The 25,774-nt window shown below is 44.9% G+C and overlaps 1 protein-coding gene across 1 annotated transcript in view; it reads right to left on the bottom strand.

Annotated features, from left to right (window-relative positions):
* myo15b (myosin XVB) overlaps positions 1–25,774 on the bottom strand; it is a 156,268-nt gene that overhangs the window by 114,249 nt on the left and 16,245 nt on the right. Inside the window, exons 6-15 of the mRNA XM_033043975.1 lie at positions 24,954–25,017; positions 24,110–24,223; positions 19,144–19,305; positions 13,140–13,253; positions 9,997–10,055; positions 7,153–7,276; positions 6,715–6,810; positions 5,326–5,457; positions 3,777–3,902; positions 2,617–2,694 (exon numbers count right to left, since the gene is read on the bottom strand). Of these exons, the coding sequence (XP_032899866.1) occupies positions 2,617–2,694; positions 3,777–3,902; positions 5,326–5,457; positions 6,715–6,810; positions 7,153–7,276; positions 9,997–10,055; positions 13,140–13,253; positions 19,144–19,305; positions 24,110–24,223; positions 24,954–25,017 (1,069 nt within the window). The remainder of the gene's footprint in view (positions 1–2,616; positions 2,695–3,776; positions 3,903–5,325; positions 5,458–6,714; positions 6,811–7,152; positions 7,277–9,996; positions 10,056–13,139; positions 13,254–19,143; positions 19,306–24,109; positions 24,224–24,953; positions 25,018–25,774) is intronic.

The raw sequence follows: 25,774 nt of genomic DNA, 5'->3' as shown, positions 1-25,774 counted from the left end.
TTCATGTACTTCAGAGTGCAGGGAAAATATATGTCATCAAACAGATTTTAAAAACCGAGACAGTCGTGCTTCATAAGGGAACAAAGGTTAGGGAAAGGGACATGCATTAAGGACATCAGCTGAGGAATGCATGATGTAAATGGGGAGATGTCTCATTAGCGGGATTGCTCATGAAACACATGAAACTATTTGGACAACATAGTCACAAAGAACTGCACATGTTGGTACAAAAAAAGACACAGTGGGTCAGGCAGCATCTCTGGAGAACAGTGAAAGGTGACGTTTTTGGTCAGGTCACTTCTTTAAACCCTGCAAACATTTAAGAAGGCAACGAAGAACCCCAAATTAAGTTGTCAAAGAACAAAAAATGTTTTCAAAACACATCAATAAGAAAGGCTGGGATTGAAATGAGAACATTAAGGGTCAGGCTGAAAAATATCACAGGTTATGATAAGGAAAGGGCAGAAATGTTAAATCATTACTTTGTCTCAGTATTTACCAGATTGATGAACCGGTGTATGTGATTTTGGATAGTGGAAGAAGTCAGAGAATGACTGATATCAGAGAAGGCAGAGGGAGGGGGCAAGCAGTGGAAGGGATTGTTGGCTGGCCTCAGGTCACACAGCAACAAGTGCACAATGGAAGATGATATCCAGTGGTCAGTGGCGGACTGGGTCTAAATATATTGGTTGCCAGGAGACAAAGGGGGCCCACTTCATCAGGGGCCCACTTGATACAGGGGGACCAATTCATCAGGGGCCCACTTGATACAGGGGGCCCACTTCATCAAGGGCCCACTTGATACAGGGGGCCCACTTCATCAGGGGCCCACTTGATACAGGGGGCCCACTTCATCAGGGGCCCACTTGATACAGGGGGCCCACTTCATCGGGGCCCACTTGATACAGGGGGCCCACTTCATCAGGGGCCCACTTGATACAGGGGGCCCACTTCATCAGGGGCCCACTTGATATAGGGGGCCCACTTCATCAGGGGCCCACTTGATACAGGGGGCCCACTTCATCAGGGGCCCACTTGATATAGGGGGCCCACTTTATCAGGGGCCCACTTGATACAGGGGGCCCACTTCATCAGGGGCCCACTTGCCATCGGGCAAACTGATACCCTGGCCAGTCCGCCACTGCCAGTGGTGTTCCACAAGGATCAGTTCTGAGACCTCCATTGTTCACAAGTTACATTAACCATTCAGGCACTTGGATCAGTAACAGAATCTTTAAATGTAAGGATAACACATATTGTGGATTGGGTGAATAGTCAACACTGAGGTAGGCTGAAACAAATTACAGGAGGATATTAATAAACGTACAGTGCGACAAATAAATGTGAACACATAAATGTTAGGCAGCACGTGTTGGTAGGAGGAATGGTGGTCACTTCTTATCTTGTTAAGTGTATGTCCAAAGAAAGTTGAGAAACAAAGAGACCTTCTAATATAAAACACCAATCACAAAAGACTGAGCTGGAAAGCACCCTACACACTTGGGTTAAATTCTGGACAAACAGAGTTGAAAAGTTGGTAAGTTATGCTAAACCTATATTGAACCATGATGAGTGCACACTTGGTGTACTGCATATGGTTCCGGTCACCATTTTATGAAAAGGATAATGAGGCACTGGGTACCGGGCGGATTTACAAAGATAATATCTTGAAATGTACGGGTTTACATGTCAGGAATGGATGAGCACAATGCAAGTAAGTAAGTAAGTAAGTTTATTGGCCAAGTATTCACATACAAGGAATTTGCCTTGGTGCTCCGCCCACAAGTAACAACATGACATACAGGGACAGTTACGACTGACTCAGAAACACTAAACATTAATAATAATAAAACATTAATGATAATGCGTCTCTTTAAGATGAATGATTTAAAAGTGGATGTTGGGAATATGGGAAAGATCATAACTAGTGGCTCTCAATATAAGACCAAGGCACCCGAACGTGGATTCAGAGTGGTGAGAATGTGGACATGACTCCCACAAGGAGTGATTAAAGTAGATAATATAGAGATGTCTAGAGATGTTTCAGATATGGGCTACCCTTGAGTGAAAAAGTTCCACCTAAGGACCCTCTTAAATCTCTCCCCTATCACCTTACGTCAAGGCCCACTAGGGTTTGAATCCTTTACCCTGGGTAAGACAGGTATGAAGAATGAAGACACCACTTTTATCTGAAAACTCTTCAGAATAGAACTTCTTCAGGATTTAAAACCAGGTGCCCTCTCACAATATTTTAGTTTTAGTTTAGTTTAGAGATACAGTGAGGAATCAGGTCCTTCGGCCCACCGGGTCCGCGCCGGCCAGCGATCCCCGCACATTAACACTATCCTATACCCTCTAAGGACAATTTTTACATTTACCAAGCCAATTAACCTACAAACCTGTACGTCTTTGGAGTGTGAGAGGAAACCAAAGGTCAAGGGGAGAACGTACAAACTCCGTACAGACAGCACCCATAGTCGGGATCAAACCCGGGACCCCGGCACTGCATTCGCAGCAACTCAACCGCTGCGCTACCGTGACTGCCCTAACACTGACGAGGCGACGTGTCTATATAAATCAGCTCCCCATCCCCCTCCTGAGCTGTTCATCACAAACCTTATTCCTGCTGTGTATGAAGATTTCCATCACTTCAGTTCTGAGCTGGTCACGGTTCTTGTCCAGGAATTTATGGACCTGTGTGAAAGGAATGGCTTGCTTAATTTTGTGTAATATGTTTGGTAGAACAGTTGGAGCTGAATAATGACTTGATCTTTACATCAACCAGTACAAATCGAGTACATTGAATGTTACTGATTGAATCAGTGTTCAAGTGAAGCACAATCCATGTGCCGGGTGCAATAGTCTTGCTTCAACAGGCAGTGTTCAGTGCTGATGAGGATGTTGCACACACAATAGGTCCAGTGGCTGCGATCAGCAATAGCTTACAAAAGCAGCACAAAGCCTCCGAGAGTCTCGTTTAGGGGACAATTCACATATTTACTTACAAAGGTAGAATGACAGAATTCGGTCCAGCAAGTCTACACCAACTCTCAGAACAATCCCGATCGCCCCACGTATTTCCCTGTAATCTATTCTCTCTCACTTCCCATCAACACCTCCTCCCCGATTCTTCTGTCACCCATGAAAAATTATTGTGGCCAATTAACCTACGTTACGAATGTGTAAAACCTGAGCACCTGAGGGAAAGCCTTGCAGTCACAGGGGGAATATGCAAACTCTGTGTACTCTGACAACTGCCTCAAGCAGCTCTTTATAAACTGTAGATGAACAAGGTCACATGGTCCACTCATGTGCTTCATGGGAGGGAGTCTACATTCTTTAGTCTGGTTCACACTGATCATTTTGTGCAACAGTAATGTTACAATTAAAGCACAAATAGCCATAACGACACTTGGCACTTGACACTTGACCACTGATGGAACACTTTTAGTCTGCTTCCAATCCATGACATTTTTTCCCTATGAGTATATGAGACACTGTGAAAGAAACTTCACTCTAAATCCTGGCCTACCTTTAGTAGATGTTTTGATGGGAGATACAGTGAGGGGTTCTCCAGTTCCTGTGTGGGACATTGGTTGATGTGGAGAGAACTGTACCCTGAATCTATCACATTCTTTCCCCAACCTCAACATGCCAGGCCGATGGCACCTCGGGTGGAATAATTTCAAATACTTTACATTGTAATTGTCAACTTGAGTTAGATGAAGTTCTTGAACTAAAGTGGAAAATACCACTGAGATAATGCTTTCACTCACTTGGTACGTTACTGCACCAGCGTAATGTCTAATTGTGAAGACTGGCAGAGGCAACTTGGGCTTCACGTACCATGGGCTGTTGCCATGTTGATAATGGCATTTCTGAAGGAAAGTGTGATCTGTAGCCTTAACGTAAAAACATAAATCAGTTACGGTTCATGACAGTATAAACTATCACAGTGTGCTAAAGGCATAAAGAAATACAGCATAGAACCAGGCCGTTTGGCCCACCGAGTCCACTTTGACCAACAAACACCCATTAACACTGATTCGACATTAGTCCCATTTTTTTTTAATTCACCCCACAGTGCTGCCCGGGTTCTAGCACTCAACTACAGATGCCAGTTGAAAAAACAACCCTCGTGGCTCGAGGATGTAGAAAATAGAGCACTCAGGAGAAACCCCTACAGTCACAGGTAGAAACTCTGCACTGACAACTCCTGAGTGGCTCTCTCTCTGCCAGGGAGGCAGGTGGCTTTACCTGCAAAGCAGCGGCTGTGTACGCAAGGCAGTGGCTCTATCTGTGAGGCAGTGACTATCTGTGAGGCAGTGGTTTTACCTGCAAGGCAGCTGCTCGACCCACGAGACAATTGTTGTACCCACAAGGCAGTCATCGTACCCAGAAGGTAGTTGCTGTACCTGCAAGTCAGTGACTCTACCAGCTGCCCCCCGTGCCATCTATCACCAATACCAATGTCCAGCACAACTAATGCCCATGCTCATAGGTGGCTGCTCAGACTGTTTCATGGAAACCAATTTTAACGTTCAGTAATGGGTTTAAGAAGGAACTGCAGATGCTGTAAAATCGAAGGTACACAAAAATGCTGGAGAAACTCAGCGGGTGCAGCAGCATCTATGGAGCGAAGGAAATGCTGCACCCGCTGAGTTTCTCCAGCATTTTTGTGTAATTTAACGTTCAGTAAGACCGGACAGAGTTGATCTTTTACCTCTGTACCACTTTCCTACACTAACTCCATATCTTGTAAAATACACCTACCAATCTTTCTCTTGAATGTTACAGGCTCTTGAATGGACTTTTCTTATGCGAGGGATGAATTCCCAATATTCCAATTGACTTGATTGGGGCCTAGGCATATTTTTTGATCTGCATTTTCCCTGTAGCGATAACACTATGTTCTAGACTCTGTTTCCTTTCTCTTTTGCTCCACCTGATGTACTCGGTTACAGTGGCATTTGTCAAGATTGTAAGCAAAACATAGTTTCTCACTGTAGTTCAGCACATGACAGTAATAATAAACTGAAAAAATGAACCAAACCAATGTCCACAACTTGAAATCCCAGGAGTGATGATTATTGTGTAATTATCACTTCTACACTTAAAGGAAGCCCTATGTTGAAGACAGTGAATATTTTAGACTCTCATAAAGATGATATGTGGATAAGCACAGAGAGAAGACAAGACCAAGCAGGGACCCTGTTCCATGTGAAAGGCAGAGGAGAGCCATGGGTAGTTTTAGCCCCTCCATACATGACCACCACACTGGCCTAAGCTAAGGTCCAGAGGTTGAGGACACAAAGTCCATCTAACCTGGGGGAGGCTGGTTTGATCATCAAGGATCCGAAGAATTCCATACGGCTTGGCAGTGATGAGGTTTAAACAGTTTTGTCGATCAGAAACAGGAACGAAAGCCCAACCGATCTGTTCCCGAGAGTACTCCTCCTGTGGGTCATGGAGGGAAAAAAGTTATTTGGCTTAAAGGTCTTTTGAGGGATTAGCAATTTGTTTGAATTTGAAGGGATTTTGTGTTGGTTCAGTATCTTGGTTAAGTTATGAATGTAGTCCAGGTGTATCCGAGAGCTGTAGAACCAGAGTCATAGCAGAGAAGAAGGCTGTTCGTCGCACATCTCATCTAAAGAACTACATTTCCCACAATGCTGTTCTTTCCCAGAGCTATCCAAAATGGACCCCATTACTCACTCATCTCCTGTTGCCTTGGTATGTTTAGATTCCTTTGAAAAGTGCAACATTTTGCATTCCCTGAAGCAAAGACATTCCTCCTAATTCCTCACCATTTTACTGCTGGAGTAAGTAATTCATTCAATCACAATCCATAATTTTAGAACCTTTTGTCAAATTTCCTCCTTTGGAAATAGCCCCAAATTCTTTCTAATCAGAAACTACAAATATTTAAATTTGCCATCGCTAGTCTCCAGTAATTAGTCTCAGCGGGTGAGGAAAAGTGGTAGGGGTGGAGAGGAGTGAGGTCCACTAAGATCTGGGGTGAAACGTGTGGTGAGATATTGAGGGGTGGTGCAGAATGTGATGGATGAGAAGGTGACGGAATGTGATGGGTTTGGGAGATCATCGCAACAATTATGAAGAAGGAGGTCCCAGAAGATTCTTCAAATGAGGCCATATATTTAGAGTTTAGAAATGAAAGGTGCAATCACTTCTTGGCATTTACTACAAGGCTCCTAACTATCAGTAGGAGACTGAAGAGTTGATATGTGGACAGACCACAGAGAAGTGGAGGAGCAATAGGGTTAGAGTAGTTGGGGATTTTAACTTCCCCAGTAGTAGCTGGGATCATCCTCACGAGCAAGGCACGGTGGGGGTGGAATTTTTAAAGTGAATCAAGAAGAACCTTTTGAGTCCATGTGTAGATCATCCTACAAGAGAAGGGGCAGAACATTACATCATCTTGGCGAATGGATTTGAGGTTGAGGCTGAAGTGGGGAGATAAATGGAGCAGAGTTTGGTGAAGATTAAGTTGAAGCAGCGTACTTCAGAGAGGGATGGGTGGATAGAAATGGGCAGAGCGGTTTATGAGGATTGGGTGTGCAGGAGTGGAAAGCAGTGGGCCAGTTTCAGTTCATCCGTAGGTGGGAGAAAGGAGCAGTGAAGTCACAGTAACAGGGAACTACGGATGGGCCATTGAAGTAGACTCGACACTGTGCCCTGGTCTAGAGATATTACCTGCTCCTGTGTAAGCACTGCTTGGCTGAAGAATTGCTGCAACTGTTCATTGGCATAATTGATGCACAACTGTTCAAAACTGTTCACGCCCAGATCCTGAGGACAAGCGCACAGAAAAAAACAACCCTGTTACCACAAGACAGCGTTCAAAGCACACACGGACAAAGAAAACATTCACAATGAACACAGATTCCTCCCCAGTCGCAATGCTCCAAACCTCTTCTTCTCAGGAATCTTATACAGGTACAATAATCATTCTAATTATCACAAAGTCACAAAATGGTCACAATATGTACGGAGGTCGTTCAGTCCAACAAGTCTGTACTGGCTCTACATCCCATTACCCCACCATCTTCATAAAGCCCTATACTGTAATTATTTTATTTTGTAAATTCCGTATGATTCCGCCCCAGGATTTTAGGATTCACAAAAGCTTACCTCAAATCCATAGATATCTACAACTCCCACAGAACTGTCCATCTCTGCTGGCATCAGACACTCGTTGATTTGTTGTACCAGCCAGTCAAACAGCAGTGAGTAGAGGGCCTTGCCAATGGTGTCCCTGAGTAGATCAAACAAAAACTACTGGCATCGTAACAATCTTCAACCATCGGCAGGAGGCGAAAGAGAAGGGGGAGAGGGAGACAGGGAGACAGGGAGAGGGGGACAGGGAGAGAATAAAGGGCCTGTACCACTTGGGAGTCATTTGCGCGTCACGCAGGTGGCACGCGAAGATTTTGTGAATCCCAAAATCCTGGGGCGTTGCGCGCAACCGCGTATCACTGCCTACGCCACCATGCCTCACCACGCGCCATGTGCACGTCACATGCGTGTCACGACGCACGCGTCATGCGTCGTGACGCGTAAATGATGTCGCGTAAATGACGCGCAAATGACACCCAAGTGGGACAGATGCAGAGAGAGGAAGAGAATATCAGCCTTCAGTGTTTAGGAGGGAGGAGGGATCAGCAACTTGTGAGATGGTGGGTTTGTCCAGGGCGGTCGAGGAGAATGGGAATCTGGACAATAAAGGTGAACTTGGCCATCAGTGCGAGTGGTAAGGGAGAGGCTGACCATCCAAGATGGAGGGCGGAGGGAGGCAAATGACTGTGATTGGGATGGGAGAGGCAGATGAGCAGAATTTGAGGGACAGCAGTCAGATGGGGCAATGGAGGTTTTCTCGTGGAGCCTGAAGGCAGTGACCCCCTCCCTCGAGCTGCAAGGGAAACGGTCACTTCTCAAGGAGGTGACAGATCTGGGCTTCCTTCTCATTGCCAAGTTTAATAACAACCCCAACTGTTCCTCCCCCAACATCTCTGACAACTGATGCTGAAAAATAGTGACTGGCCAGATACACTCAGGATTGAAGACACTTTCTTGGTACTTAATCTTTTTAATGGTACCAAACCACCCCTCATGCAGTCTTCTTGGGATAGCATTGAGAGGGTGGTGAAGAGAAAGTAACAGAGACTGGTAGACCCGTGGAATGCACATCTATCAAGTGAAGATACTTTCTTCATCCTTGAAAACCAAGGGTGGTACAAATACTGTAAACTGGAGAAGCTCTGTATTTCTTTATTCATTCAAGGGGTGTGAGCTTCACGGGATGAGCCGGCATTTCTTCGCCTACCCCTAGTTGCTTTAGACTAAAGATACAGGGCAGAAACAGGCCTTTCGGCCCACCGATTCCACGACAACCAGTGATCCCCGTAAACTAGCACTATCCTACGTACTACAAACAATTTATAATTTTACTGAAGCCAAGTAAACCTGTACGCCTTTGGTGTGTGGGAAGAAACTGGAGCACACAGGGAGAATGTACAAATGTACAAATTTACAATTTTCATCTAGACAGCACCTGTAGTCAGGATTGAACCTGGGTCTCCACTGTGCCGCCCACTTAGAGAAGGTGCATTTAAGAAGATGGTGGTGAGTGGCCATCTTGAGTCGCTGTAGTCCCTGAGGTGTGGGTATACCTGCAATGTTGTGAGGGAGGGGGCTCCAGGATTTTCACCCAGCGACGATGATGGGATGGTGTTAGTTGGTGTGTGGGTTGGAGGTAAACTTCCAGCAGTGGTGTTCTAGTGCTTTGGCTACCCTTGCCCCAGGGACAATGGGACTAGTTCAGAAAATGATGGGACATGTGCAGATCTGGGCCCAACATCCCTGTGAAACAATTCACTGTTGGGTGGGTGGGGAAGGGGGGGGGGGGGGAGGGAGATTTCAATTAAATTAGCAGGTGGATGAGCTCTGAAAGGTAACGTTGAGAAGAAGGAAATGGATGCGGGAAGATTTCTGAGATAAATCGCACCATAAGGGAAAAAAGAATTTGTGCAAGTCGGCTAAGAAGATCAAAACCAGGTTTCAGTGCACATACATGAACAAAGGAAGAACATTAAATAAGACTGATCCGCTGTTGATGCAATTAAAGTGTTGCGTCAAATTTATAGATCCATCTGAAAAAACGGGCTGAACAAGGTTCCATATATTCCTGGATGCAAAGTGTTCAGTTCCCTGACTGAGAAAGGTTAATGTGCCAAAAGGTTTCTTCTCTGGAATTCTCTGCCACAGAAGGTAGTTGAGGCCAGTTCGTTGGCTGTATTTAAGAGGGAGTTAGATGTGGCCCTTGTGGCTAAAGGGATCAGGGGGTATGGAGAGAAGGCAGGTACAGGATACTGAGTTGGATGATCAGCCATGATCATATTGAATGGCGGTGCAGGCTCGAAGGGCCGAATGGCCTAATCCTGCACCTATGTTTTACCAACCTATTTCTTATAACGTCACTTTCAGAGAGATGGCCCCATTAACACATGGGCTATTTGGAAGAGACTCCATCGCTAATTAGCAAGTCCACCAATCGAGCCATGATTTGATTGCCAGGAAGGTGAATGAGGTGAGAGAAGGAATGAAAGATTGGGAAAGTTGTTACAAAATATATGCAATCTTGTGGTTTCTTTATAAAGGAAGAGCACAAGAGTAAGGAAGCCATGATGAACCTTTCTAAAACATTGATTCTGCCATAAATTAGTTGCTGCGTTCCAGTACCACCCTTTAGAATAGAATTGAACGCTTTGGACAGGGTGCAGAAGTGATTCCAGAGTTGATGGAATTTGTAATGTGGAAAGATTGGAAAGCTGGAGTTACTAAACATATTTAGAAAAGGAAAGACGTGTGTTCTTGCTGGAATATTTCGCATAAAACATAAAGCCAGTGAAGAATGCCAGAGGGAAGTGCATGGATACAGGACCACACATAGAAATTTAGCTGCAGACATCGGCCTACCTGGCGTCTATAGAGCTTTCCACAGACAGAGGTGAGAAAATCCGGTCATAACTGGTCTCCTGCAAAGATCAAAAGGCAAATTTGAAATCTTTTATTTCACCAATTGCTTCTTACTAGATTGAGAATGTGGCCACATGTATAAACCTAGAGGCCATGTACATAGAAGACTACAGAGCATAGGTTTAAAAGAGAGGTGTAACGTTAGAGGAGACGTTCGAGGAATGTTTTCTTTTCACACAGGATGGTGGATGCCTGGAACATGATGCCAGGGGTAGTGGGGGAGAAATATACAATAGTATCTTCTATCCCCACGTTCAGAGGCTTTTAGATAGACACTTGGAAGTGCAGGGAATGAAGGGGTACCGAGAATGTGTAGGCAATTCAAACCATTACATTCTACTTCTCTGCCACCTCTTGTTTCTCACCTATGGTCCCATGCTCTCCTGTTGATCCCTCAACATTACTTGTAATTGAATATGAGATCTTTATGATGAGGTCCCTGGCAAAACCCAAACTGGGCCATGGCGAGCCGAATACTGGAGTGTAAATGTCACCTGAGAGCACTGGAGATGCCAGTCTGGCATCAATGGCCATTAGCATATCAGTCAGTGGTGCTACTGAGCTACCTTTGGTGATGGACATTGAAATCCCACCTAAATGGCTCCACCTCCAGTACTTTCAATGCTTTTCACAAGACTGTTCAACGTGGATGAGTACTAATTCATCAGCTGAATGAAGATGGTAGGTGGTAAGAAGGAGGAGGTTTCCTTGCCCATGTTTCCTTGCTCATGGGGCCTATAACCATAGAATCATAACGTTTTACAACACAGGAACAGGCCACGCTGACCAAGATGCTCATCTACATCAGTCCCATTTGCCCGTATTTGGCCCTTTATTCCCTTTACCCTTTCCTGCCCATGTACCTGTCCAAATGTGTTTTAAACATTGTAACTGTACTTGTTTGTAGCACTTCCTCTGACAGCTTGTTCCAGATGCCCACCACACTCCGTGTAAAGGTTTTCCCCTCGGGTCCCTTTTAAATCTTTCCCCTCTCACCTTAAATTCATGCTCTCTTGTTTTAGATTCCCATACTCTTCGGACATGACTGTGACCATTGAACCATTGCATAATTTTAGAAACCTATAAGGTCACCCCTCAACCTCCTACATTCCTGGGGAAAATAACCCAGCCTATCAAGTCTTTCTTCATTGTGCAAGTCATCCAGTCCCAGTAACATCCTTGTGAATCTATTCTGTGCACTTTCCAGCATAATGACATACTTCCTGCAGCTAGGTGACCAGACCACGCATAATATTCCCACGTGTGGTCTCAGCAAAGTCTTGTACAGCTGTAACATGTTTTAACTATTGTACTCAGTTCAACAAGGAACACTAAACCATCCTTATCACAACTGCCTTAATTTGTTACTGAACGTCTTTTAGTTCCACCCCAAAGAGCTTAAAAAGCCTCTCTACTCTGCAAGTGTCATGTAATTCTCAGTTACTCCTGACCTTTAGCCACCTCTTGGGTGGAGTTAATAGATACGCCCAATGGCTCAATGGATGCAAAGGCAGCAAGGTGTGGTGGTAAACATTGCTGACGTTCATAGATTCTGCTGTTGAGAATCCATAGGGTTAGGAAAATGAGAGAGTATATTGTTTCCTGACATCACCGAACAGGCAAAAGGAAAAGATTTGGGAGGACTTCATTCCAGGGTCACAGAGGTTACATCTCTAAACTTATAAAACTCTGATCTTGGATGTGTGTGTGTGTGTTTATTTATTTATGTATAATCACATCTTCGCGAAAAAACGACGCGGCAACAGTAAATTTTTTACATATTCCGGTAGAGATTTTTCCCGTGGAATCCGAAATCACCTTATCTGAAAATTTCAAGCTTTATTTCTCGAGATTAATAAAAAATTTCAAAAATCCGACAAAACTTTGAAATAAAAACGACTGTCTTTCGCTGATGACGTCACAATGAATCTGCTTGCCTCCTCCTCTCCCCAACCCTTCCTCTCCCCAACCCTTCCTCTCCTCCCCTCCTCTCCCCAACCCCATCTCATGCCTTCATAGTCCCCTTAGTTCAACTGCATTACTGACATTTCCGATTTAACCTTCTCCTTCTCAAATTGCAGATTAAAACTAATCATATTATGATCACTACCTCCAAGCGGTTCCTTTACCTCGAGTTCTCTTATCTTATCTGGTTCATTGGACAACACAAAATCCAGAATTGCCTTTCCTCTGGTCGGCTCCATTACAAGCTGCTCTAAGAATCCATCTCGGAGGCAATCTCTACAAACTCTCTTTCTTGGGGTCCTGAACCAACCTGATTTTCCCAGTCTACCTGCATATTGATATCCCCCATCACCACAGTGGCATTACTTTTGTTACATGACAGTTTTAACTCCTGCTGCAACTTACACCCTACATCCGGGCTACTATTTGGGGGTCTGTAGATAACACCAATTAGTGTCTTCTTCCCTTTACAATTCCTCAACTCAATCCACAGTGACTCGACCTCATCAGTCCCTATGTCTTCCCTCGTAAGAGACTGAATTCCATCCCTCACCAGCAGAGCTATCCCCCCTCCTCTGCTCACCTGCCTGTCCTTTCTGTAGGATGTATAACCCTGAATATTAAGTTCCCAGGCCCGATCCTCTTGCAGCCACGTCTCAGTAAACCCCACAATGTCATATCTACCAACCTCCAACTGAGCCTCAAGCTCATCCACCTTACTTCTTATACTTCGCGCATTCATATACAATACTTTTAATTCCTTACGCATCTCACCTTTCACATCGATCCCTATTAAACTTGGCCATACTCACCTATCCCTTTGTGAGGTGCCTTCCAGAGATGCTGCCTGACCCGCTGAGTTATTGCAGCACTTTGTGTCTTTTTTGCAAACCAGCTTCTCCAGTCCCTTGTGTCCATAAAAAAACCACGTGTATCTATCACAACAAGTCATATACCTAAGATAGACACAAAATGCTTGGACAGGCAGCATCTCTGGAGAGAGGAATGCGTGACATTTCGGATCGAGACCCTTCTTCAGACCCTGTCATACACCTGTTGTATTGCCTGGAATCCCCAATCCCAGGAGTTTGTTTGTCCTTGTGTTGTTTGCTACTCACCGTCATTCGTTGCGTGATGACGCTGTTGAGTGTATCCAATGAGACCTGCAGCAGATTGGCCACAGTCCGTGTTTCCGTGTGACTCACTATCACAGCCAACTCCTGGGACCCGTCCTGGGAAACAACCCACAGGGTTAGTTTTATATCAGGGTCTTTAGTTTAGTTTATAGATACAGCGCAGAATCAGGCCCTTCGGCCCACCGAGTCTGCGCCGACCAGCGACCCCCGCACACTAAAATTATCCGACACACACTAGGAACAATTTACAATTTACCAAGCCAATTACCCTCCAAACCTGCACGTCTTTGGACTGTGGGAGGAAACTGGAGCACCCGGAGAAAACCCACACAGGTCACTAGCCTTAATAAACGTACAAACTCCTTGCAGACAGCACCCAAAGTCAGAAACATAGAAAATATGTGCAGGAATAGGCCATTCGGCCCTTCGAGCCAGCGCTGCCATTCAATATGATCATGGCTGATTATCCAAAATCAGTACCCTGTTCTTGCCTTTTCCTCATATCCCTTGATTCCTTTAGCCCTAGGAGCTAAATCTAACTCTCTCTTGAAAACATCCAGAGAATTTGCCTCCACTGCCTTTTGTGGCAGAAATTTCCACTGATTCACAACTCTCTGGGTGAAAAAGTTTTTCCTCATCTCAGTCCTCACCTCAGGATCGAACCCGGGTCTCTGGCGCTGTAAGGCAGCAACTCTACTGCTACGCCCAAGCTCTTTCCTGAGCTACACCTGCTGCCAATCACACTGGAGTCCGCCTGTGTGCCCACTGCCAGCTGATGCCAGGAAAAGCAGCTCTTGACCAGACACCAGGATACCCAAAGTTGGTGCTCTAAAGAGGCCAAATGATATCTACAGAGTGGCGGTTTCAATCATCTTTTGCACATGTACGTAGAGCGCTACGTTTAATATCTACACAGAGCATGCACACAATAGAATGAAATCACAGACTTTAACAAAACTTGATGGTTAGTTGGGCTGTCTAATTGTGTTGCAGACTGAGGTCTGTACCTTGCCTTGTAATGAATACAAACGCTTAATGTATGCTTAATGCATACAAACATAATGTAATGAATACAAACACTTAATGTATGCTTAATGCATACAAACATAATGTAATGAATACAAACACTTTATCAGCTTAATGCATTTCTCACACTTCCTCCATGTAACAACCCATGCATGACCATGCAAGCATTAAAATGCAATCCTATGCAGGCCACCCCCGGGTTATGAATGCCCGACTTATGTACCGCCCATACATATGAACAAGTGGTTGGGACACCGGCTAGGTGAACTTCCCAGCGGCTGGCATCTTCTGCCGCCGTGCAGGAACGTAGTTGCCTTGGTTCACTACATGTTGCCTTTGGTTGGCCTATGTTTTTATTTCGATATATTGCCAGTAGCTACATTTCCAACTCACAAACTGACGTAATCTGGGGGACTAGCTGTATTTGGAGTATTTTAACAAGCGTTAACTTTAGTTTTCCTTCCTCGTCATTCTTCATCTGTTGGACTAATATGAGTATTATAAGTTCCTTGCACTGCTATCTAGCTCCAAATAACTGCTCTTCCACCAAGTGAAAACATTAATTGTAAGCTTGTCTTTGTCTCCGTGCAGCTCAGACAATTGCCTTTGTACAACTTTGTATTTGGAGCTAGAAATGTTCATAATCCGAACTAGCTGCCTATCTCCAGAAAGTCCCTGTCTATCTGATTGCCAGTAGATCCTGTCCCTCAGTATCACATCCAATAACTTATCCACCACTGACATCAGGCACACCAGCCATTATTCCCAGGCTAGTCCTTGCTGGCGTTCTTAGATAATGGTACAGCATTTGCCACCCTCTAATCTTCCAGAACTATATATATTTTTACTGATTTATCTTTGCTCCTATACACAAATAAACCCGTCTCACGGGGCGAGGCCACCCACGAGTGATCCCGAGTTTAAAACAAATCAAACTCGTGGTAATCACGTAGAATTAACGTAGCGGGAACGTCGGAACTCGTGGACGTAACTTAGCTACGTTCTTACAATGAGTTTAAAAGTTTAACATTTTTACTTCAAGAGTAAATTTGACTCGTGGAAATCTTTCATCATGTTGAAAGATTTTCACGAGTTAACAAGTTTCCCGAGTACCTGCCGTTACCGTTACGGGTCGCTAAGTTACGTCCATGAGTTCCGACGTTCCCGCTATGTTAATTCTACGTGATTACCACGAGTTTGATTTGTTTTAAACTCGGGATCACTCGTGGGTGGACTCGCACCGTGAGACAGGGCCAATACTCTTGTAATTAAGTCCAAAATACCATTGCCATCCTAATGCCCTGCTGCATCTGGTCAGTTTTCTGTTTCAACACTTCCCAATCTCTCACTGTTTATAAAAGGGAACATGGGCAAAATTTGCTCTTCAACTTAATCCCCAGCTCCTGCTCAAAGGAAGGGTGGGTGGGGGTGAGGTTAGGCTGGTCTTTTCCTCTTCTCCCCGTGGCTCCGTGTTTACATGGTTATACATAATTTGATACCGATTGGGATTTGCTAACGTTTTCAATTCAATTCAATTCAATTGAAAGCACTTTATTCATCCCAAGGGGCAATTTAAAAGGGCGCATTACAGTAGCTTTTTAAAAAAAAGAAAGGGACACAAACAACGTAACGAAGAGACAAACATTCAAAGCTACTCTCTGCACCGACCGGTCGACCGCACGAGCAGTGACCCGGCAAGGATTGGGTTGTCAGCAGCGATACAATAATAAAGAACACACAAAATATAACACAAACATCCACCACAGCATTCATCACTGTGGTGGAAGGCACAAACATTTGGCCAGTCCTCCTCCATTTCCCCCCGTGGACAGGACCAGAGTCCAGAGTCAGTCCAGGATCGGCTCTTCCTCACCGGAGACCGCGGCTTTAAGTTGTTGTAGGCCGCAGGCCGGCGGTCAAGATTTAAAGTCCCCGCCGCAGCCAGAAGCACCGTAGACTGCAGGGCCGGCGGTCGAAGCTGCCCTCCAGGGGTGATGGTAAGTCCATGCCGGCCCCGCGGTAGAAGTTGGCCGCGGGCCGGCAGTGATGGCTTCTTCTTCCCCCGGGTCCCCCACAAGGGATCCCGGGCTGTAGACGCCGCACCAGCTGGAGCTCTGCAGACCGCGGCTTCAGGCTGCGGCTTCAGGCTGCCGGCTGCCCCGGGCCAGCGAAACGGAGCGCTCCCCTCCAGCGAGCCCCAGCGAGGGTTCACCCGCTCCACACCGAGAGTCCACGCTGCGCCCGCCAGTGAAGCCCCGGGCACGTCTCCGGGAAAGGCCGCGCCGATCCTTGATGTTAGGCCACAGGGGAGGCGACCTGGAAAAAGTTGCCTCTCCGTGGAGGAGGCGACCAAAGCGGTTTCCCCCTTACCCCCCCCACACCACCCCCCACACAAGACACACAAAGAAACATTAAATACACACTTTAAAACATACTAAAAAAGTTGAAAAAACTGACGCACTGCTGACATGGCTGCTGCCAGAACAGCGCCCCCGGAGTATTGTTGACCAATAGTGTTGTTGAATACCTTCAGTCTTATAACAGTAATTACATGACTTCACAACTTAATCCTGGAGTTTGTATTCTGTGCATTTGTTTTGTGCCTCATGTTGTTCATCCTACACTAGACATTAAGCAATCGGCATTCGATCCATGCGGATTCTTGTCAGGATGGAGGCTAGTCGCATTTTCCCACAGTTCACTCTGCTGCGTGAGGTCTGGAGTGGGGTTGTTGCTGAAATCAGCTGAAGGTACTAGGTGTGAGCCTGGAAAGTGTGGAGACCTTTAGACAATTATCCGTATGGATGAGATTTGTTAGTTTCCAGCTGCTAGTGATGATTTGATAATCAAATAAAATATTCAAATAAGAATTAAATTTTCCTGTCCTGCAGAATGGGCGGCTCAATGACGCAGCAGCCAAAGACCCGGGTTCAATCCTGACTACAGGTGCTGTCGTCTGTACACAGTTTGTATGTTCTCGCCATGACCACGTGGGTTTTCCTCGCATGCTCCGTTTCCTCCCACACTCCAAAGACAGGTTTGTAGGTTAATTAGCGTTGGTAAAGGTTGTAAATTGTCCCTATTGCGTAGGATAGTACTAGTGTATGGAGATCGCTGGTCACCGTGTACTCATTGGGGTGAAGGGCCTGTTTCTCTAAATTAAACTAAACTATACTAAAGATGTCCATCTCCATTTCCAATTGTCTGTTTCTAGTATCTGAGTTAGGTCAAATTGATTGACAGTCCTATCCATGAGCAGAAGACCAAGCGGGAATGCTGTGCACAAAGACATGGCTCATCCCCAGCTCTCTAGCCCAAAGGTTACTTGATCCATCACATGGGCTGGACAATGTCATCAATAAACGGGAGAGGCAGTGGTGTCTGCTTCACGCAAACTGTTTGCAGCGCGGGGACATGATGGCCTTCTCCAACTCCTGCTCACCCCACCTGGAACATCTGGCAGTGAAGTGCCATCCCTTTTACCAACAAAGGAAATTCACCTCCATCATCATGATGGCAATTTACAACTCGCTCAAGATAAATGTTATGCTAGCACTTGAGGAACAATTACGATACCATACGATATTATTTTATTGTCAGAACAAAGTCTGAAATTTGTTTTGCATCGCAGCAGCTCCATTTACAGCATCACATAAAAGGTAAAAGAGACTTGAAGTCATGCATTAAGACATCAAGACAAGATCCCAAAATACATACATTCAACACAACATTACAATAACAGAAGACAACATTTGAGGCCCATCAGCGTGAGCTGGGATCTGGGACTAAGTGCCGTATTTAGTTCGAGGATTGACCAAAGAGTGCTTCAGTCTAACCTTATTAAATTTTGGAACCCTATATCTCCGGTTTGATGGTGACAAATTGCACTCACTGTTCAGAACGTGGTTGGGGTCAGAAGAAATATTGTTGGCCATCCTTAGTATGTTTTTATGGTAGGATGATTCATGATAGTGTAAACTGACACCTTCTCCATGACAGCCAGGTGGATAGGGTCTTTGATAGTGGAATAGCAGTGGGCAAGAGTGTTAGATCTTCTGCTGCTGTAGGAGATGTGCTGATGGTAGTTTGGAAGTTTCTTCTTCTGGCTAGCCTAAATAAAGTCCTCGGCAATTAAGTTCTCCACAGTGTCCTAGCTAATAATTGTATCACTGTCTATAACAACAGCCTAAAACAGGTATTCTGGTCATTTTCTCTGTTTATGCTGCATGTAAATTGCTTATAATTCAATTCAATTCAATTCAACTTTATTGTCATTGCACAAATACGAGTACAGGTACAACGAAATGCAGTTTAGCGTCTGGTTATAGTGCAAGATAGTAGAAATAAAAATAAAAATACAAATAAAAATAAAAATATGGTTAACAATGTGTGGACTGTGGATGAATTAAACTGGTACATAGGCAATAAATGTATACAAATGTATACACATGGGAGAGTCTAAAGATAGCTAGCGACGGGACTCTGAGTTCAGCAGTGTAATGGTGTTATTGAAAATGCTGTTCCTCAGCCTGCTTGTGCGAGACCTGAGGCTCCTGTACCGCCTCCCTGATGGGAGGAGGGCAAATAGTCCATGGTTAGGGTGAGAGGGGTCCTTGATGATTTTCCCGGCCCGTCTCAGACACCGTTTTCGGTGGAGGGCATCCATGGCAGGGAGCGGGGCACCGATGATGTGCTGAGCGGTTCCTATGCTTCCTATAATACAACAGTGGCTGTATTGGCAATACATTTTACTGGTTACAAAGTGCTGAAGTCATGAATGGCATTCAAGAAATGCAAGTATTTTCATTCTGTTAACATATCTTGCCCAGTGTTATGCTCAAAGTCAGATGTCAAGAAGACATCATATGTATGAAGGGCATTTGAAGTAAACCAAAACTACTCCGTACCAGCACTACAGTGATGGTGGAAATCATTCTAAGTTTGCACTTGTCTAACCTACCTCATAGGATGTGAAGCAGACGTTGCCAAGTTGCAGAATGGAGGACAAGATAGACCACACTGACATCAGCTGGTCTTCCAACAGCCCGATTCTCCCCAGAGAATGCAACAAACACATGAAGTCTTTGTGCTCATTCTTGCTGGAGATCTCACACGCCCCACCCTGTTCAAGAATCAAAAATGGAGTTCAGGATTACAGACACTCAACTAATCATCAACCGCATGACAGATGCAGCAGAGACAAGGAGAATCTTGGCTGCTCCCAAAATCCTCAAGTGGTTCTCAACATCCAAGGACATATACATTCTAGCACATGGAAAGTCGTGAGTGCAAAAGGACTTACGACTCCATTCTGGTTGTCACACATCATTGTGATGCCTTGCCATGTGTTTCACACCCTACCCTGAGATATATAATCATCTGGGAGAAGACAATTGTGTAGAAAAATATTAGATCAAAACCAAGTCTCAGAGATTGCTTTGATCCTGATTAACGTTGCAAGGTGCCTGTTCTAGTTGACCCACTCTGCATGTCCAGCGCTCAAATGATCACAGATCACAGCAGCCCTATGTGTGAAAAGCTTTCCTATATAACTAAATTAAAATATATTTCCCAATGTTCTTATTTCCACCACCTGAAAGAATTAGTTCTCCATATTTTCCCTCCTGATAACATTGTAAACGTGGATCTTGGTAAGCGAGAATCATCTCACACTCAAGATTTTTTGTGTTCTGCAAAATGTCCCCTGGCCCTCCCTGACCCATTCATCTGAAATAATTAGCTCCCCAGAGGTAATGAAAGCAATTTATTGCCATATAAATGTCTAAAAAAACTCCTTTGATTCCACTTCCCTCAAAATGTGTAGTCTCACATTGGGCAATCTCCAAACCAGTGGTGTTTCAAACTCGAACTACCCTCTCCGCATCCTTTCCATGCCTATGTGAGGAGATAGAAACTAGATATAGAATTGTAACAGAGGCTGAGTGGAATTTATTTCTGTGATCCATGTTTCATTTTTGTCGAGTGAAGATTAAAGTGGAGGCTGTAGGATTCACAAAGCTGCAACAATGTCCTGGCAGTGAAGGCCTGGAGCCCAGGCATCACCAACACTGCACAGACTCTGGGTGGTTGTGAACCTCAGTGCAAATTACTCCACCAGGAATGACATTTAAAACCTTATATGAACGTGAATAGAATTAGTTTCTCTGCTGAGGAAGAAGGAAAGCACACTATTCAAATTAGAGCAACGCTATACATGAGAGACATCAGGACTAATTTCAGTTGGTACATTGCGTCCTTGCCAGCTCCAAGCAGAGCGAATCCATCTGACCCATTCCCCCTCTCCTTATCTCCTCTGACCCTACAGCGTATTCACTCCATCAACTCCCCTTTAAATGTTTTGCAGCCAACCAACATGAAAGGACAATTAGCCCACCAGTAGAGGGAGTCATTGAGTCATACAGCATGGACTCAGAACCTTCAGACTAAAGCGGCCTTTTCACGGGGCGACTTGACGCAAGAGTTAACCGGAGTTTAACATCGTGGGAACCTCGTGCGATAACAGTACGGCATTCGTGGACCACCGTGGACCACCGTAGCGCTAACGGCAGGTAGTCGTGTAACTTGGTCACTCGGGAGAAAATTCAAGAAAGTTTGAATTTCTCCAAGATTGACTTGTACACTTGTGGTTGAGTATTGCAACATTATATGAACGTAGTGGCCAGTGCGATATCCGTAATAACTCTTGCGGGTACCGTGGGAACTCCTGCGAACGGTGAACCCGGAAGCTGGACAGAGGGGACAGAAGGTAGGTATGTTGCAAAGCCTACCTGAAGCGTCGCTGAAAATCTGTCACTGCGGTTGTGCGCGATTTTGGCGCCGTTTAGAGGGGGCGGGTTTAAAACGCGATTTTCTCTAAGCTGTTCCAATCGAAAATGTTCAGCCTAGTTAATTATTAACGAAAAATCGCTGAAAGACCCCGTCGCAAAAGCTATTATTAGTTTTAAAAGCCTTGAATAATAGTTATAGTAGTTTAAAAATCAAACTCTAAACCCGCGACCGCCAGCAACCGCAGGGTCTCATAAAGCAAACCATAGAAGGTAGGCTGTATATTTTTACATTAAAAAGGGCTTCTAAAGATCCCTTTATACAAAGTTTAATATTGCGAGTAGCTCATTTTGGGCCCATTATATCCCGCAGTATTTTTCTCGGCATTTGGGGGCACAAATCTACCGCAATGTGAACGTTCTAAACCAGCGCGTTCACAGGAACCCACTGGAAAGCTGATTTAAATGGGCATTTATTTACAGCAATTGAACACTGAATTCCTTCCATTTGGCCTATAAATTAATGTAAATGAGATTTAAAAATCATGTTTTATTGTGAATTATTTGTGAATATTATTTGGACATTTAGGCTATTTAAAAATGTTAATCATTTATTAAGAAATGGATAGATGTTTAGACCTAGTAATTGAAGTCTGAAATTAGCTACAATTAGGTAACTAACTAATTATATGCTTTAATTTCAGGTCATCCAAGTAAGATTATTTTATATTTGTTTCAGAATGCTTCAATCTATGATAACTGAAAATTTCATTCAGTTCTCTTAATTTTTAAGAAAGTTATGGGCTTTTGACTGTTCACGATCACAGCTTTTTTGTTATGTCCATAGAAAATCAATAGGGAACAAGATGCTCATTTGAAAATGGCCATAACTTTTTAAATACTTGAGATATGAAAGTGAATTAGGTGTCAAATTAAACTTATTTTTATGCTTTATCTGATGGGATAAATTGCAGACTTGATTTTTAAAATCTCAAAATTTTGTAACATTGCTACAGAAGGTGAGTAAAAATTATCTTCTGTGGGATTGAATTTAAAAAATAAATAAAAATAAAGATTTGCATCCGCATATGGACATCAACTTATTCATGAGTTATGTTAATGAGATTCAAGAAAATAACTATAATCTTTAAAAGGGACTTTAAAAGGGACTTTACTGAAAGGTTACGCATTTTTATGGTCCGTGAGAAATTTTTCACATGTACTTCTTTGAGAGATACAGGTCGGAGTCCTCGGGTCCAGGGGTCCGGAACGCTACCAATCAATGTTGTACAGAGACCCGTGTAAGGAATGAACTGCACATGCTGGTTTAAACCGAAGACAGACACAAAAAGCTGGAGTAATTCAGCGAGTCAAGCAGCATCTCTGGAGAAAAAAAGCTGATGTTTCGGGACGAGACACATCTTCAGACTCAATTCCGAATAGGCTGTCTGAAGAAGGGCTCCGATTCGAATCGTCACCTATTCTTTTTCTCCAGAGATGCTGCCTGACCCGCTGACTTACTCCAGCTTTTTATGTTTTTCTTCCCAGATCTGACTTACCTGCTGAGTTACACCAACATTTTGTGTCCTTCTGTGCGTATTAACCAGCATTAACCAGCGTCTGCAGTTCCTTTAGACATTACCTAACTTCAGATTTTAGAGATATAGCGCGTGGGAACTCCTGCGAACGGTAAACCCGGAAGCTGGACAGAGGGGACAGAAGGTGAGTAAAACAGGTGGTCTCAATATCGACAAGGGAACATGTGTCCTTCGAGGACGTCCCACCTAATTGTCATTGTTGGATAATCTTTTTAACAGGAACACTTGCAGAGATGGCTCCCAGAAAATCTCAAAGAAAGGGGGTAAAGCGTGTCAGAGATGTTTTTGCCATGTTGCGCTATTCAGTTTCTATATTGTTTCAGTTTCTATATCTATATTGTTGCTCTATTCAGTTTCCCAGGGGGTCGGGACGGGACTGGAGTTGGGAGGGAAAGGTGGGGGAGTCGAGGGAGAGGAGGGGGAGACAGATGGGGGTGTCTTCATTTACTGGCGGCGGGTGTCTGTCACTGAAACAGGCAGGTGAGATTTCACATCCACCTTGTGTGTGCCTCTCTCTCTCTCTCTCCCTCCCTCTTACACAGGCTGAGAGACTCTGCCTCTGTGAGTGTACGTCTCTTTCTCCCCCTCTCCCACACACAGTAAGACCGAGGTACTGTGATCAGTCCATCTGTGTCTCCCACATACACAGTAAAATATGTCTCCCAATGAGCCAATTCAACCAAGGGAGGATATTTATAGTGTGTGAAAAAAAAAGTTACATCATTTGTGTCACGTGTAGTTCACGATGTTCATTCAAGATTTAACGCGAAAGCTCGGGAAACGGACAAGTCACTCGCACAAATAACAGAAATGCCGAGTACCGTGGGAACTCTATCTACTCCCCGTTATATCGTGCGAGACTCGTGCTGGACCACGACCTCTTCACTCTGGTGACATCTTGCGTCAACTCGCCCCGTGAAAAGGTCCCATTACAGGTCTGCACCAAACATCAAGCAGCCTATTACACAAGTCCTACACTAATCCATTTCATTCTCTTCACATTCCCACCAATGTCCCCAGTTACTACAGACAATTTACAGTGGCCAATTAACCTAGCAGTCCTCGCATGTTTAGGATGTGGGCGGAATCTAGAGCACCAAGGGCAAAGATACAGGCTCCAGTGCAGGAGGTCAGGATAGTGCAGGAGGCAGGATAGCCCTCAGGTCCCTGCATCTGTGAGGAAGTGGTACTAACTGCTGTGCCACTGTGTAACCATTTGCTTTAATTACTTCCCTTGAATATACTGCAGCTCTGCTTTAAGGCTGTGCTCCATTTCGCTAGCACGGGGGTTTGGAGAACTCGCAAGTTCACCACTTCCTTTGCTCCACCATTGTAACTTTCCCATCAGTCCCCCAGCCCTAAAGCTCTGGATTTCCCCAGTGCATATCTATACCCCTCTTTCATTTAAATTGCCAATTTAATTTGCATCATTACTATGAATGTGAAGAAAGCTAAGTATTGTTTTATAATTTTTGCATATATACCTCATGAATAAAGTTTATGTTTGAAAGAATAAAAGCGGGATGTGTGTGCACCATGTCACCTGGTTGAGGTAGAAGTAGGTCTCTGCTTCCTGAAGGCTCAGCTCCTCCTTCTGCTCCTCGTCCAAACCCGCCAGCAGTTCATAAAACACATGGTAATTACGCTCACCCCGTGCCTACAAGAAGCAACAGAGTATTTCACAAATCACTTTGTTAATTAGTTTAGTCCAGGGGATCAACGCACTTACACTCACACTCCTACAGAGTGACAGGGGACCAACTAAGGTTGCCAACTTCCTCACTCCCAAATAAGGGACAAAAGGTCAAAATAAGGGACAATTTCCCAACGCCAATTCATTGACCGACTCGGCCGTGGCTGGGTGAATGATGAGTTGGGCGTCGCGCGCAAAGTCCGGCGCCCCACCCAACTCATGAACTGATGATCTGCCTTGAGAAGGAGGGGTGGTGGTGTCGGCGGTAAGCGAAGGTCCGAACGCCGGACAGCTGGCCGGGCTGCCTACCGACGGGGCCATGGGCGTGGCACTGCTGCTGCACTCCATGGACTGCACTACGTCGGGACGGGTGAGGTGGGGCCGGACCCGGCATTCGACCCGAGTAGTAGCAGTCTAATATGTGACAAGGCCGGTCCCTTATGGAACAAACCAATTTAGCCCGATATACGGGATGTCCTGGCTAATACGGGACAGTTGGCAACCCTAGGAACAACACTGTCACAGTGACAGGGGAACAACACACTCACTGTCCCAAAGTGACAACAGCACACTTACACTGTTACAGAGTGACAGGGGAACACTTGCAAACATGTTCACATTGTGCCCAAGGGATTATTCGCAAATGCAACAAAACTGTGACCACGCACTGACCTGGTCTTTATTAAACACTTACCTGAAAGACAAGCCTCGACCTTTCCAGCAGGTAGTGGGATATGGAGTTTCCAACCACCAGGTCACTGGGAACATAGAAAAGCCACAGCTCAGTCATGTGATTCAGTTTTGAATTTTGACCAGTCACCGTGATCACCATGCCATCAGTGAACTCATGGCTCGGCTTTGTTACGAAGATATCCCAAGATGCTAATGACTTCACTGAGCACATGGTAAATTGGGACTAGGATGAACACTTTCGATTTCCAGCGCCCAGCACCAATATCAAACCTCTCAGGGCAGATTTGGCATGAGAGGTGGTAAGCATTGCTTCCTCTTCTCTGCCCATCAAACACTCCCAGATAAGGCGTAGCTTAACATGGCTAAAGCTTACTCTTCATCATTCCATTAAATGGTCCCTGCTACGCAACCACTCAGAACTATAATGCTCCCTCAAATTTTGTTCCATCATACCTGAATGGATAATCTTTCCATGGACTACCCATCTCTCTGCATTAAAACTTGGCCTCATTGTGACCTTCATGAAAGTGCAGGTCCACCAGCGATTTTCTGTCACCCTTGGTTCCAAAGCCCTTCTCTATTATCTGTTTTGCTGGACCAAGAGAGGTCACGGTCTCAGGAGGGCTGAGATACCTGCAAAGTCGGACTTGGAAGTCGGCTATGGGAACAGATCTGTCAACTCTGGCCAGGCCGGAGATCCAGAGCCCCGGCTGCAAGCGGCAAATTTGACTCACCAATAGGTCCCAATGAGGTTGAGATTGGCCACCTCTCCCAGCCTAGGTGCCACATTTTTTGGGGGACTTCCGGGGGTGGGGATTTCAA

Source organism: Amblyraja radiata, chromosome 26 (genome assembly GCF_010909765.2).
Source record: "Amblyraja radiata isolate CabotCenter1 chromosome 26, sAmbRad1.1.pri, whole genome shotgun sequence".
Lineage (NCBI taxonomy): Eukaryota > Metazoa > Chordata > Chondrichthyes > Rajiformes > Rajidae > Amblyraja > Amblyraja radiata.
This window is presented reverse-complemented; position numbering and strand designations above follow the sequence as displayed.